General features: G+C 41.4%; 1 protein-coding gene across 4 annotated transcripts in view; it reads left to right on the top strand.

Annotated features, from left to right (window-relative positions):
- Positions 1-15,662, top strand: part of WWC2 (WW and C2 domain containing 2) — a 160,117-nt gene that overhangs the window by 108,209 nt on the left and 36,246 nt on the right. For all 4 annotated transcript variants that reach the window (XM_082443960.1, XM_082443962.1, XM_082443961.1 and 1 more), the window contains 4 exons: positions 4,076-4,155; positions 8,812-8,941; positions 11,783-11,929; positions 12,970-13,043. In XM_082443960.1, coding sequence (XP_082300086.1) covers positions 4,076-4,155; positions 8,812-8,941; positions 11,783-11,929; positions 12,970-13,043 — 431 coding nt within the window. The remainder of the gene's footprint in view (positions 1-4,075; positions 4,156-8,811; positions 8,942-11,782; positions 11,930-12,969; positions 13,044-15,662) is intronic.

Raw genomic sequence — 15,662 nt, 5'->3', positions numbered from 1 at the left:
TCGTTAGTAAAACGTCACTGTGATCATTGTAACTTTAATGTTGCAAGGGTCACTTTTAGGGCAGACTTCTGAACCCTGCCTGTCTTGTGATCTTCCCAAGGTCCACAAGTTCTGGAATTTACTTTTCCTTCATTGCCATCTTCTTTCTCCTTCTTTTAAAAGAAAACTTATTACACAGTAGGATTGTAAGAGATGGTAAGAGGCTGTATGATTTCCAGTCGTACTTATCACATTGAATCACTCTCTTTCTGGATTTCAGAACTAACTTTAAAGTCAATTCAAAATGTCAGTTGCTTTGGTGTAGTCAGTATAAAAGGCAGGGAATGTGCAAAAGTCATGGGTCTCTCTGCCTCCGATTTGGGACTCTCGGGTTTGAGATTTGAGCCGTAGACATAGGTCTGGAAAATTAGATGGTTGGATCCAGCTGCAGAAAGTTCACCACATATTGATATAAGGCAAAAACAGGCTCTAAGGCTTGTGAGGCTCTTCACATAATCAGCTTGGGTGGGATATAAGAATATTGACGTTTCTAAGATAGAATAAGGGCCATAGGTTTTATTTAGGTAATTTTGCTACAGTTCTAGTTTGTCTTTGATCTTATATATATTATCATGCCATTAATAACTAAAACTTTTATAATTGTAGTTTTAAAACATTCTCCTGGGTTCTAGACCGCTCTCTGCTGCTTAGTAGCAGGCTAACCTTCAACAGATTACTTACTTATTCTCTTTAGGTCTGAGATTCCTCACCTGTAAAATGAGAATTAAAACCGTATCCATCTATAGAGTAGTTGTGAGGATTGGAAGCGCAGTGCCTGGAATACCTGAAGTGCTTGGCGTGTTAGCTCTCACCATTGCCTCCAAGTAGAGTCCATTGTGCTAAACGTGCAAATCAGCATTAGCGTAACCCTTAGCTGGGATCTAAGGACATGTGTTTTCATGTTCTGTGTCCTACGTTTGAAAGTGGGTTGGAGAACGAGAGTAGAAACAGTGATCCTCCAATAGCTAACGATGCCAAATGGTTCTCTAAGAAGAAAGGGTGTTGAACAGTTACGACCAAACTCTTAAAACCAGAAACAATCGGAAATAATGTTGGGTTGGAAACAGTAGTATCTGTTTTCACTTATCATTATAATAGAATCAAACGTTTTCATCCTTAACAAAATAAAATGCACATTGATATTTGGCAGCTGAAAATCATTCAGGTAATCCACTCAGAAGACGCCCCAAAATAAAAGCAGTGGCTTTCAGCCAACTGTAGGTAAAGTAAATAATGTGGAAGAAAACACAGGTGTTAGCCTCCTTTATCACTGTCACCCAACATACAATAAAATCTCACATCACTTAAGCAGAGAAGAGTCTGAATTGTCAAAAGTTAAATTTACGATGATCATTTTTGAAAGAAATTAACTGGGTATGTCATCGCAGCCCAAATGATTTTAAATGGAGTGCTGTTTTATGTCCATGAGATACACTAATTGTTTTAATTCAGTTGTTCCAAGAGGGCTTGATAGTACCATTGTTTTTTTTTATCAACTGTGTGTTCAAAGGTAGGGACAGATTTCAGCCCAGTTACTATTGATTTTTGGATTTCTGTTGTAATTTTTAAATAAAAATGTTAGTCTTTTTGGTAAAAAGCTTTTGCGAGTGCTGTCGGAAGTAGAATTACATGTGGAATGAGCTGTCGGTTACTGATGGCTCCTGACATGATGATAGTCTGATACTAAAACTGAAATGTCTTTACTGGACACTGTGAGTGAGCTTGTTGCTATGCGTGAATATTAAAGCACCTTCAAGATCCTCCTCTCTGAGGGTAGCCCTCCTCCCCTGGCCTAAGTAGTCCTCTCCTCCTTTGGGTTCCAGTAACACTGTTTGTACCTCTCTTTTAGTTATGAATTGGGCCTTGCAACACAATTCTTTCTATTTCCTTCTCCCTAATAAAATGTAAGTGCCTTAGGGCACAAACTGTTAAGCCTTCAGATAAACTTAACAGATAAATTATTGAACATTACTGTATCCAAAATATTGTGCCTCATGGTCTACAAATGTGTCACAACAGCCCTTGTCCTTGTCACTTGGTTCCTCATAGGGCCTCGTCCCCCCGTTTACTTTTTTCCCCTCTGTTCCACGATGCTCTCTGTTTTCCTCTGACTTCTCTGGCCTCTGCTTCGCAATGTACTTTGTCTCTTTCTCTCGTTGACCTGTGAGCGATGCAGATGCCCAAGGTGTTCCTGAGCTGCCTTCCCTTCTCCGTACACACTCTCTAGTTGATCTCATTTATTCTCGTGCATTTAAAATAGCGTCCTTATGTCAGTGACTCTTTATTTTATATCTCTAGTCTAGACACTTCAAGTCCACATATTCCAATTGCCTTGAAGTGCCATGGGTGTTAGAAAAATAAATGTCTTACAGAAAACCCTTTATCTTTCCACCTCCCCAGGAAATCACCTTCACATACCCAGGATTTTGGAAGTGATCTTTGACACATCTTCTCCCTCACCCTCCACATTGAGTCCATCACCAAGTCCTGTTGATTCTACCTCTAAAATATATTTCTCCTATAGCACGGCCTGGATGCCAGGCAGGATGGCCCATTTGGACCCCTCTGGTCCAAGCACCGTAGAGTCTCCACAGTGATCTTTTAGAATCATAAAGTAGCTCATGCTTTACAATCCCTCCTTGATTCTCATTGTTCTTAGGAGGAGATTTAGAAATCCTCAGCATGGCTTCAGGTTCTATGTAATCAGGCCTCCTTTTCCATTCTCACCTCATTCCACACACCACCTCTGTAATCCGGCAGGGACAGCATTCTTTAAATCCCAGAGACTTGCTGAGTTTCCCCTCCCACAGTTTAGCCTGTCCACAGGCTCTACCCTGTGAGGACCTCTTCTATCAGTGAAGCCCACGAACCCTCTCATTTCCTCAACCCCTCAGACTAAATTAGGTCCCGTCCCCCTTTTAGATCGTGAAGTATCCTGTGCTCTTCTTTTATATCACCTGTGGCAGTTGGAAAGATTTATTTCGTTGGACAGTTATTTGCTCCATATCAGCCTCCCTCGTTGTCCTGTAAGACGCATTAAGGGCAAAGATTAGGTCTGTTTCATTCACGCTTTCAGACCCAGGACTTGACACATTGTGCAGAATCAATAACTGTTTGTGGAATGGGTAGAATAAATAGGAAGTAAAAGTGCAAAACACATGGAAATACTATACAACAGGATGTGCTTGAAACTTAAGGCTATAACTCACTATATGGAAATAAGCTTCTGACACCCATGAGAATACCTTCCGTTTGTGACTGAACCAGGCTTGTGCCATTTTCCTGACCTGCCACATTTTAGTATTCTTATTACCAAAGATAACAGGGAAAGAACCATTTTTATCAGTTTGACAGCAAATATTTATTGATCCCCTGCTGTTCACCTGGTTTTATCTTACAAGCTTGGGATACAGCTGGGTGATGCTGCTTACTTTCCCAGGGGGGACAGACAGGAAACAGGTACAAAGACAGTTTCAGCTCTTGGAAAACGCTGCGAACTAAACAAAACAGACCAATGGCCTGGGTGCAGTGGCCAGAGAAGTGCTGTTTGCAAAGGTAACGTGGAGCTGAGGCGGAGTGGCAGGGAGTCAGCTAGTGAAGAGCGGAGGGAAGGGCCTTTTAGCCGGGGGAACGGCACGTGCCGAAGCCCTGGGGCTGCAACAGCCTGGCCTGTTCGGGGAACAGAGGGGTGGCCAGGGGTCCTGGAGAGTCAGGAAGGAAGGGCAGGCGCAGAGTCCGAGAGACCCTGGCTGACCGCCCTGCCTGTCCCCGTAGTGGCTGTTTATCACAGAGCGGAGACGATCGTGATGTCCGGCCCGTAGCAATGTCGCTACATCCAATGACGAGAGGAAACTTGAGTAGTAACGCACATCGCTGATGACCTGCCTTCCGTAGAACTTATGTCCAGGAGAAACTCGTCGAGTAAATGTCAAACTAGAGGCTGTGTTTATGTGTTTAATGGTTTACTAATAGATTACCTTTTTAAACTTGCTGATTATTTACAAACATTCATATTTACATTGATTTCTCACAAAAGGTTAAAAAGCTGAAGCGAGAACTGTCACAGATGAAGCAAGAATTGCTCTATAAAGAACAAGGCTTTGCAACCTTGAAACAGTGAGTATGAAAATACTGAAATTGACTCTCGAATAATCCAAAGCCCCTGAACCGATACAAAGAAAATAGAAGTATAGATTACATAAGAGTTTTCTCAAAGAGAAGTAACATACAAAGCGTAAAGCTCTGCACCAAAAAAAACAAAAAAGCAATCAACTGAAGAACAAAACAAACAAACAAAAAAACTTGGGAAAATCTATACACTTTGAATAGGTGTGAAATGTTCACTAATCTTTGGAGATCCAAGGAAACCAAAGTGAGAAACTTAGCTTCGTCTCTGGGTCCGCCAGCCTGCTCTCAGTTTGAGGCAGAGCCAGGAGATCGAGCCCAGGAAGGACCTCCCCCTTCTCTCCGGAGGCTGGGCTCTATGAGCCTGCGCCCGCCGAGCCCCGGACTGGGGGCCTGTCCTCCTCTGGCAGCCCCAGGGGGACCTAATGCTGTCTGATCTCAGGGAGCAAGTCAGGGGTGTCTGCAGAGGAGCTGAGTGAGTGCCTCGGTTCCCGTGTTCCCTCTGCCCTTTCCTGCTCTGTGCTGAAGTCTGCTGGACCCTGGCTCCAGGTTGAGCTGGGTCAAATGAGAAAGGAGGTGACAGAGGGTAACAGGATCTGGAAATCCCTGCCCCATTCTAAGCCCCTGGAAGCCACTGCTCTTCTGCTGACGAGGCCCAGCCTAACTGAACCCCAGCAGGCACACCAAGACCTCCCAGCTCCCGCAGTGCCCGCCCTAGGGTCTCCGATGCAGGGAAGCAGCGATGGTTCATCCAGCACACAACCACAGGGAGGGTTGAAGGCAGCATCCCTTGAAAGGCATCCAGCTGCTTTTTCCTTCCCTCCTCCTTGCTGCCCGGTTCAGTGGCCCCAGTAGCAATGCAGGATTCATAGGGGCTTCCCTGATCGGCGGGTCTCATGTTCTTCCTTGTCTCCCTTAGCAGTATCCAAGGCAGCAAGGCGTTACCCGTTAAAGATCCCACGTGTTCGCTGGCCAGGTCACATAAGCTGATTGTTCTGTACGTTTGGTTGACGAGTTATACTTTGGGGCCCCAGTCACCCCTCTTGACCACCAGCCACATGACTTTCATCTCAGACATTTGGTTTACTGGATCAGTTTTGTTTTTGACACTCACCTCATGTGATCATGACCATGATATTCTTTCAGATGCTCCCATCCTGGTGGTTCCCTAATCTGACTGCATATTAGAATAATCTGAGGAGCTCTTAAAAATCCCTGTGTCTTGTCTCCACCCCAAGTCATATTCTGTGAGACCCCCATGTGGTTCTCAGGTCCAGCCCTGTTCAGAGAACCTCAGCTGGTTGCAGAGCGCCCCGAAAAACTCAGCAGACCTGGAATCAACTAAATGTATTATTTAGTCAGTTGTACATCAGCATAACGGAGGGCTTTGTGGTGGGAGCACCACGAAGCGTTTCGCCACACGTTGCATACTTTTAAGGCACATGAAATTATAACTCATGTCACCACTGGGATTAAAGGTTAGCCAAACTTGCTGTTTTTGTTATATTGATGTAACAATGCTGTATTGTTTCAAAGCAGTTTACTTGCAAGCAATTTTTATAGGAATCCAAGGCATGTTTAAGAATCTGTCAATAACATTCCACAAGAAAACAATAGACATTTGTTGTAGAAATTCAGGCTTTCTCTTGCAGTGATTCTAATCTGCTGAACCAAGAGCAGAAAGATAGGATATCTAACATCAGATTCCTCTCGTAGATCAAAATAAAGCTATAGACAAAATAAAGCTATTTTCATCCAGATGTTCACCACCATACTACTAGAAGATTGAATAATAATTGATTGAACCCAGAGACCATACTTTTCAAGAAACCACATTCCTGGTACTATAAGGGGGCTTTTTACTTGGGTTATGACAAAATATATTTCAGGAAAAGATTTATACAGAATCCCACTGCAGGATTCTGTAACTTTTCACGTATTCACAATAAAATGGAATAATTTTGTGGAATCTGGAATTATCATGTAATTTAAACCCCGGTTTTGATTTTACTTGATGCAAAAGTTTATGCTGGATGAATGAATGTAGTTTTATTCTTTACGTTATTCATTTCAGACTGTGGTCCCAAAGTTGACTTTGGCCTAAGCGATAGTGTAGCTTATGTGTAGGTGGATGCCAGGAAGAGAAGCATATTTCCGCTTTGCCACCTCCAGTGTTCACTCAAAACTGGAAAATGGAAAGTGCTGAAACACCCAGCAAGCCAAGAGTATATACAGAATCTATAAAAGTTTGGCTCAGGGTGTACACATTTTCCAGGGAAGGCATGCAAATGGTAAGATATAGGGAAAAAATTAACTATAGGGTACCCACAAACCAAAAAAAATTTTTCTTTAATTTTTAAGGGATGAAAATAAAATTGTATTTCTCAAGAACAAAAAGCACAGTACATACTTTGTTTTAAAAAAAAGTCAGCAACTTATGCTGATATTTTATTTTATGGTCAGTTAGGGTCAAAAGAGAGAAAAAGGGGGAGATGAAAAGTGGAGGAGAAAAAGGAAAAACGTGGAGGTAGAGGGCAAAAGCAATAGTTAAAGTAAAGTAGAAAGGTTCAGAAAAAGGGAAAGAAAGACCAAAAGGGGTTCCGTGGCAAATGCTGCGTGGAGGTGGTACTTGTCGTATTTAACATTTGTTTGAGCAGTGGCTGTCCGAGAAATTCTCATCTATTTTTAAAGCTCTCTGAAATTTAAAGTAGCAGTCTTGAAGTAGCCCTGCTTTTATTTTTAAATATTAAAGTTTATTTCTGAAAACTGCTCACTGGCTTTTATTTTCAAATGTCAAAGTTGATTTCTGAATTAAAGATTTGTATTACTATTAAATTCTGAAGGTTTTATACAAATCGGAAGAAATTACTTGGGCTTTAGAAACTGCCTTTGACAGTTTGAGATACCTATATTACTAGCTGTTTCATGAAATCTCACAGATTCTTTTTCTTATTAAAGTAAGCTTTTTGCCTCAACTAAGTGAGTAGATACAGTACTTAAGGGTGTCAACAATTTCATTGATAAAGCCCTCCCGAAATAAATATAATCAACCAATATTCAAACTACTTCTGGGGTTCCTGTCAAATATTCTGAATGTAATAGTCATAAGAGCCCCAGGCCTAAGTCTCTCATTTTGAGGACAGTTGTGCTACTTAGCTAAGTGTTTATGCAATTTAGAGGCTAAATTTGCATAGACTTGCTGGTCTCAGTTTCTTCATTTGGAAGAAACATGACTAGGCAATCTCTAGGGTCCCTTCCCATCACAAATACTCTGTGTATGTGTGTGCGCACGCACGCGTGTATGTTTAATTCAGTGACTTCATTGGTTATACTTTTTTATAGAATGACCTTATGATAAAATTAATTTTATTCTCTTAGGTTCTTTAAGACTTTAATTATTTGTTCAGCACCATAAAATATTTTCTAAAATGGTACTTGTTATCTACGAGTACCATTTTAGTTATCAAGTTATCTACAAACTGCACTTGTTTGGGTAAACTTTGGAAGAATGAATAAGATAATAATTGTGTTAGTTTTTTCTTTTTTACTTTTCAGACTATGCCCTTCACGTTGAAATAAATACAGATTATTAAGTGTTTTAAACCAAATTAGGTCAGAGCCAGTTTTCCGTGATTTAATAGGTGCCATAACTCTGGAGAGTCTGTGAATAAGACAAGGATATGTCTGAGAACGCGTATAATAGCGTTGTTGGCTGATGGGCAGAGATGTGGCATGTGTCCCTGAAGGGAAGCCCAGGCTCTTTCCTAATGAGTCCCAGGCAGCATAGGTGGTGGGGAGAACCAGGAGGGTGATGGTTAAGAAAATGTTGAACCATTTTTTGTTTTTTTTAATTAGGTAATTTGGTTGGGCCCTTCGACCACAAAGATTAGGTTACATGAAATCCTCTGACACAGGGTGACCCTGTGAGCTGTAAGGACATTTGGTGAGCAGATCTGCAGGGGCAGTAAATAAGCTCATCGGGGAGCTCTTTGTTCAACGTCAGTGGACAAATGAACACATCTGCCGCCCCCTTGTTCCTAGATTTGAACTCATTCAGCAAGGGGAGCAATTTATCTTGACTCGTAACTGTCGTAAAAAAAGAATACATTTCATATATCTAAAAAGAAATAAGAAACGAACCAGGCAATCCAAATATTACAGGATACTCACTAGTATAAATAAAAATCACTACCCTTTATTAAAGGTCACCAAGCTGTAGGCACTGTGCTAGGTTTTGCACAGACATCGCAGCGTGTAACATTAGGTGGCAGGGATGAATCCTGAGGTTCCTGTGCTCGCCCGGTTTATTGGCATTTCTGTCCTTCTGCTTCCCCGTGTCCTGAACCTTTGTCAGGATCAACGTGAGATGAGGTTTGAGGTCAGCCAGCAGTGGGATCACCCAAACAGACGGAAAGCAAAAAGCCTGAGCCTGAAGGTCATTACAGTGGACTGGGGGATAAAGTGGGGGCTGGAAGGGCTCTCAAGTGATCAGAAGAGAAAGGAGAGACCGTCAGCTTGAGACTGGTGTGTGTGAGTCAGGTAGTAAAAACAAGCCAACTAAGACAACCCCAAACCCAATTCCTATCTCCTTAACTTGTACACTTGGTCATTCTTTGATTTTTCTTTTTTCCTTTCCTCTTTTAACAGAATTGATAAAAAAATGTCTGGAGGCCAGAGTGGCTATGAACTTAGTGAAGCCAAAGCCATCCTAACTGAACTGAAGTCTATCAGAAAGGCTATTAGCTCAGGAGAAAAAGAAAAACAAGATCTGATGCAGGTATGTGATGGAACATTTTTTCAAGTCACACTGCTACCTTCTTGGGCCTCAGAAACTTTCCTTGAGGCAGAAGTTCTCCATCGGAGTCTGGAAGGCCCTTTACCACCACACAAACCCCACTTCTGCCCCATCCATACGGAATTTGGTCCCGTAGGGGATTGTTATAGGCACTGAGCCAGCCGCCTGCCTTGGAAGAAAACAGATTGGTTCCAAGGTTCTGATATGCTTATTTGAAGGCAGACTTTGGATGACCTTTGAGACAGGGGCTGCTGGGTCCTGGAGCCCATCTAAGGAGATTAGCATCTTGGTGCACCCTGTAACTCACTGCAAACTTCATGTGGCGCCCTGATAAGCAAGGTTATCTAACTCAGTGATCCTCAGCCCAGGATACAGAAAGGGTATGTCACCTGCTGTCAGTAAGTAGGTGAGATGCCTTGAGGAGAGGGGGGAGGGGTGTGAGGAGCTTAGAAAAGCTATTCCCCACCCCAGGAGATTCCGAGGTGCTAGCTGGGGGTGGCAGGGAGAAAGCTGACCCAGCTGGGGGACATCTGTATAGTCACCCTGGGAGAGATGCTCATGGCAGTAGACCCCCTCGTTACACCTGTGCACTTCTCACCTTATGGGTCTGAGCTCCAGTGACCCAGCCTTATGTGTAGAGAAGACAACCATTCAGCGATCAATATTCTGCATGTTGAGTATCTATATTTAGCAGATACAGTCAAGTTTTTTTAAGAGATATCTCTTCCTCCTCTTCCCTCCCTTCCATCCCATAATTATCACAAGCACTGAGAAGTCTTTGTAATATTTCAGATATTTGGAGTTCTTTACCTAGCTGGGTGAGGATTTAGTCTGTGTCTTTCAAAAAAATGTTAGAGCCCGTGGTAAACAGAACCTCTGCATTTAAATACCAAATTCAGCTACTTCATGTCAGTTTCCAAAATGCTGGTTGAATGTGGGTGAATATTCTTGAACCCATATAATTTTGCATTTGGGGAATTTTGAAATAACTTGCAAGAAGCGATTAAATAGAAAAGACTGACTTAAAATACTGACTTTGTGCCAGGCAGTCTTCTGCCTGCCTTGCATAGAAATACTTCATTTAATTCTCACAACAGCCTAAAGATAGGCTCTGTTATTATCCTCAACCTGTAGACAAGAAAACAGCAGTGCGGAGAAGTTGTTACTTGGTTAAAGTCACACAGCAGGTAAGTGGCAGGACTGAGGTTCAAACCCAGGCAGTCTTGCTCTAGAATATGTGGTTCTACCATATGTGTAACACATACAGAACTTCACTTGGCTGTACTTTTTGTTGTTGTTCTACAGTGATCCTGCCGATTAAATCAGTCATTCCTGAAAAGCACAAAATAAGTCCTTGGAAAAAAGTTAATGGAACTTGAACAGAGTTACATTGGAACCTCATAATTTAGCAATTTCAGGTCCTCTTTGATTCTTTCTGTAAACTTTGGATTTATACATAGGCCAGATTAAATTTAAAAATTAGATTCCTTTTTTAATTACTAAAATATAAAAAATAATTAGTAGATACAGGAATCAACAGTAGAGCTGAAAGGGACATTAGTTATCTTCTGTGACTTTTAAACCTCTTTGGCTGTGACCCAGAGTAAGATATACGTATATTTTACATCAAAGGCCAGTAATACAAATGTCTTTACCCATAGATACACACACCAAATTTCACAGAAATATGCCTGCTTTTAATACTAGTAATATACTTTGATTTTACTTTCTAGTCTCTTCTATTTCATTTAAAAACATACTAGTCATGACCTACTAAATTGATTGAGTGCATGGTCATAGGTTTGAAAAATGTACGTCTTTTCACCGTTCGCATGAAAAAATAGAAAAGACTTGTCCAAAGTCCCTAAGAGGTTTCTTCGTTCTTTTCTGTAATATATTATTTGATATGACCATTTAAGTTTTATCCCTCATGCATATACATTTTGTATAAATATGCCTTTGAAAGAAAATAGAGAAGGTTAGGTAAAAAACAAATATCAGATCTCTGATATTTCTAATTTCTTATCATGAGAATTTTAAATATCAGGATTAAATCCTGGCTGCTCTTAAAGTTGATAATAATGAGCTTCTTACATTTTTATTAGTGTTTTGTAGGGGGGTTCTTTGGTAGCAATTTAAATTTTTTCCTTTTTAATACTCTCACTGACTCACATCCTCCCTCTAAAGTAAACTCACTCTATTAAAACCCGGGTGCCGACACCAGTCACGTTCACTTGTAATTAGGCACTTCCCCAAACCAAACATCACCGCAGGTACTGATTGACTGCGGCTTCTGGGCCTCCATTTCTTAATCTTTGACATCTATGTGAGCTAAATAATCTCTTGGATCCTGTCCAGATATCAAGTGGCATAACTGTAGAAGTCTTCTAAGCAGGAAGTTTGCCTGCTTTATCTAAATGAGATTGCATTATAGGTATCCTATGCTTCCATAATTCCTACTGCATAAAGTGGGTAGTTCTTATTAAAATAGACTTCTTTTTAACAGAATTTTAAAAATAAGAAATGCATGTATTAAATATAAAGATACCATTAGTCACGGGGTGAATAATTCCCAGGCTGTCTTGGGAAAGATAAGATAACCTGTTTAATATGATCTTACATATTTTCAAAGTCCTGTGTGTATGCGCAAAAATTATATTCTACTCTTATTTTTTTCAAGAATTTAGAGGGATAAGTACCTACTAAGATAAAGTAGTTGTTTTTTCCGTTGAGATTAGCTCTTTCGACTTAATTTTACCTGGTGGGGAAGTTTCACGCTCTTAAATGTTCAGCTTTATGAAGTACTTTGTATTTCCTGAACAGAGTCTTGCTAAGCTGCAGGAGCGGTTTCACTTGGACCAGAGCATTGGCAGATCTGAGCCAGACTTGAGATCCAGTCCTGTGAACTCTCATTTATCTCTCTCCAGACAGACCCTGGATGCTGGGTCACAAACAAGCATTTCCGGGGATGTAAGTTATCCATGTGGAAGGGTTGGCCCCGGCACTGTCCTGACAGGCCCTGATTACAATACCGCTGGCAAATGGAACAGGGGCCAGGAAGGTGGTGCAAATTCCAGCTGTGTGCATTCAGCATTTCATACTCATAAGATTGGATTTAAAAATCTTAGCCTTATCTTTTCTGCCTAGGTGCCAAGCATATCAGAATTTGTCCGTATGAATAGCTTTGTTCAAACTTTCTCATACTGTATTTATTCAGAGACTCTATTGAAAGGCGAGAGACACATGAAAATTTGAGTTTTTCCTGTTAAGTTTAGAGTCTTAGAAATTAAGGTCCTTCCACATAAACATTAAGGCTAATGAGAAACAAATATATGCCTTTAAAAACTAACCAAAAAACTTGTTTTTATAAATCTGAACTTGATTATATTAAAATATTTGATTGGTGGTTTATACCTGGCATTTGAAAATATTTAATGTGGCTTGAATATTATTACCAGTTTGTATTCTACCTTTTGGGGCACCATTAGTAGATATTTACTTTTCAATAAGTTCCAGTTATTTTTGTATTCTCTATGCTTCTTTGAATTCTGTGCTATGAAAGTAAAACAGGTAGAGATCAACAGTAGGGCTTACCTGTTTGAAAAATTAATTTTCGAAGTAATTAATTTTATGTTTATGCATTTGAAAGTTAGATGATGGAAATTTTGGCTCATAGAGACAAGGAAATTAGTTCCAGTTCATAAATTTTATTGACCTGTACACCCTTCATAAACTCTTAGATACCAGAAACATTTACCTGATATTTTTATCTTGAATTTAATGTGTGGAGAAAAGGACGTTAAAGTCTTTGAAAAACAGACAAGCTGGAATTAAAAAGAAATGGTTTGTCCCTACTGAGCCTATAAAGTAAGTGCCTTTTCAAACTGGTGTTCCCAATTTCAGTACCATCTTCTTTAGCTTTGCAATTACGTGTACTTCCTAGAAACAAAAGCAGTTTACTTCATTCATTAGCAGAGTTAATTGGCTTTTTCCCTTTTGTTTTTTACTAGATCGGAGTGAGAAGTAGATCAAATTTGGCTGAAAAGGTCAGGCTGAGCCTCCAGTATGAAGAAGCCAAAAGAAGGTAACGGCAGGGGAGCTGGGTAGCGGTCAGTGGGTACTCAGCTGCTCACCCTGGCTTCCTTTTCCAGAATTCACCTTTACTCACTAGGGACGTCTGCGGGGCGCTCGCCACCGTTCTTACCAAGGTCACCCTTCAGATCTTAGAATATAAGGGTTACGGGGTCCCCTCCCCCGAAGGCTGAAGAACAAGGAGAATTAATGAGGAGGGCGGGAATGAAACGTTCCCCTTCATTCTGAAAGGAAGAAGCTTTGAGCTTGTACGGTACTTTCTTACTCACAATTAAAAGTGAGGAGGGGGCTTCCCTGGTGGCGCAGTGGTTGAGAATCTGCCTGCCAATGCAGGGGACACGGGTTCGAGCCCTGGTCTGGGAAGATCCCACAGGCCGCGGGGCAACTAGGCCCGTGAGCCACAATTACTGAGCCTGCGCATCTGGAGCCTGTGCTCCGCAACAAGAGAGGCCGCGATAGTGAGAGGCCCGCACACCGCAATGAAGAGTGGCCCCCACTTGCCGCAGCTGGAGAAAGCCCTCGCACAGAAACGAAGACCCAACACAGCCATAAATTAATAAATAAATACATACATAAATACATAAATAAATAAATAAATAAAAATTAAAAGAAAAAAGTGAGGAGGTTGGTTTCTCAGATAGAAATGTGATACAGTGGCTCAGGTGCAGGGCTTGGTAGGAGCTGAGGAGTGTGAAGGTAAATAGCTTCAAGCACCTTCCTTGGCTTCGAAGGGCAGACCCCCTGCCGATGTCCTGGGGGATGCTGAGGTTTCTGCTGTGTCACTCACTTCAGGGGGTGTTTCCCTCCTTGACCCTCTCAACTCTTCTTCAGCCCTGCCTCGATACCTCTTTCTTAGCTTGTGACTCTGCTGGGGAAGGCCTGGGAGACTACTCTGTCCTTGCCTCGGTGACAGACTCAGCTGGTTTTCATACTGTAGGAACTGAATTTGTTCAGAGAGAGAGGGTCATACTGATACATTTCATTATTTTCTTTTAAGAGTGTAAAAATGCTGCTGATTTATTATTTAGGAAGGCACTGGGGGACAAACCTGCATCATCATGAGCATGAACACTTGGGCTGAGAACATGCTGGGGCGTCGTGGCTTCCCACCACAAGGAAGCCCATCACATGGATACTGAAGTATATCCATTATTATTGGTGACGATGAGAATTTAAAAGTCACTGGCCAAAGTTCTTAGAGGTTGTCTGGCTTTAACAGAGTCATTATTTGATCTGCCTAAATATAATATTTGCCTCTGGGTAGCCTCTGTTACTAATATTAATATTACTTGGTTCTTTGATTTACTGAAAGAACCCTAAGCTTTGTTCCATAAATCATTAACCATGTGAGCTTGAGCAAGTCACTTAGTCTCTCTGAGCAACACTGCACTTGACTAATTTTAATGCCTGTAAAATTTCCCAGGTAGATTATAAATGGCTTGAGGGTAGGAAACATTTTGTTTACTGTGTTGTCTGCTTCTCAGGTGCCAGGCTGATGCTTTGCCCTCAGTAAGGACTGAGAATTGCTTTGTGCTTTTGTGGCCCAGTGATGTGGAAGCCTGCTTGGGGCCCTCTGGCTATAAGCACGCCAGTTCCTGAGCTGCCAGAACTCCTAGGTTCTGACGTAAACAAAGCCAGGATCTGGTTTTCTGGTGTCTGGTTTTCTGAAGGAGAATGGCCATAACTCAGAATTAATCTTGGGGAGCCAGGCCTCATGCCCCGGGGTCCTTGGGGTTTGACTCGACTTCCCTTGGGCCGGCTTGAACTTCTGCTTTACTTTGGCTCCATGTGGAGCTTACACAGCACTTCTCTTCCTAGGTGTTCCCAGAAACCTTCACGTTTTCTTGCCCAGAAAACTATTTCCAAATAAAATTCAAGACCTACCTAATACCTCATCCCACAAGTAATAGGTGCTGTTCTTTCCTTCACTGCATCGTTGCTGTCAGTTCAATAGGTTGATTCAGTCACATCAAAACTTAAGACGTTAGTTCTTTCCCATTTGGTTGCACTGCTGTTCTATTACCATTTGGGGTTTTATTTTAAAGTTACTAGCGATTCTGACGGGAAGGTAAGTCTCAAGTGTTTATGCATATGTTGAAAATGCTTTTTCTTCCTCAATTCTGAATAAGGGGCGGGTTGTGTTCCTCTGAAACCTGTTTTCTCCTCCAGCCTTTGTTTTATGTGCTTAATGAAGCTAATAATATCATGCTTATTTAGCATTTTGATGATTAATTTTCCAGTACGTTGAGACAGTTGTTTATGGATTTGTGGTTAAAGCTGATGAGTAGCTGATGTTACATCCATCGTAAGTGCAGACGATGGGTGAAAATCAGAAGGACGTTATATATGCAGCACAGTTTCAGATGGCAATTTTAATTTTAACTCAAACAAGAAACTTCAGGCACAAGAATGTGGAACTACTTCCCTCTTTGTCCTGACAACATTTTTTTGTTTTGTTTTGTTTTGTTTAATTAATTTATTTATTTATTTTTGGCTGCATTGGGTCTTCGTTGCTGCGTGCGGGCTTTCTCTAGTTGTGGCGAGCAGGGGCTACTCTTCGTCGCGGTGTGCGGGCTTCTCATTGCGGTGGCTTCTCTTGTTGCAGAGCACA

Source organism: Balaenoptera physalus (assembly GCF_965194825.1).
Source record: "Balaenoptera physalus genome assembly, chromosome: 21".
Lineage (NCBI taxonomy): Eukaryota > Metazoa > Chordata > Mammalia > Artiodactyla > Balaenopteridae > Balaenoptera > Balaenoptera physalus.
This window is presented reverse-complemented; position numbering and strand designations above follow the sequence as displayed.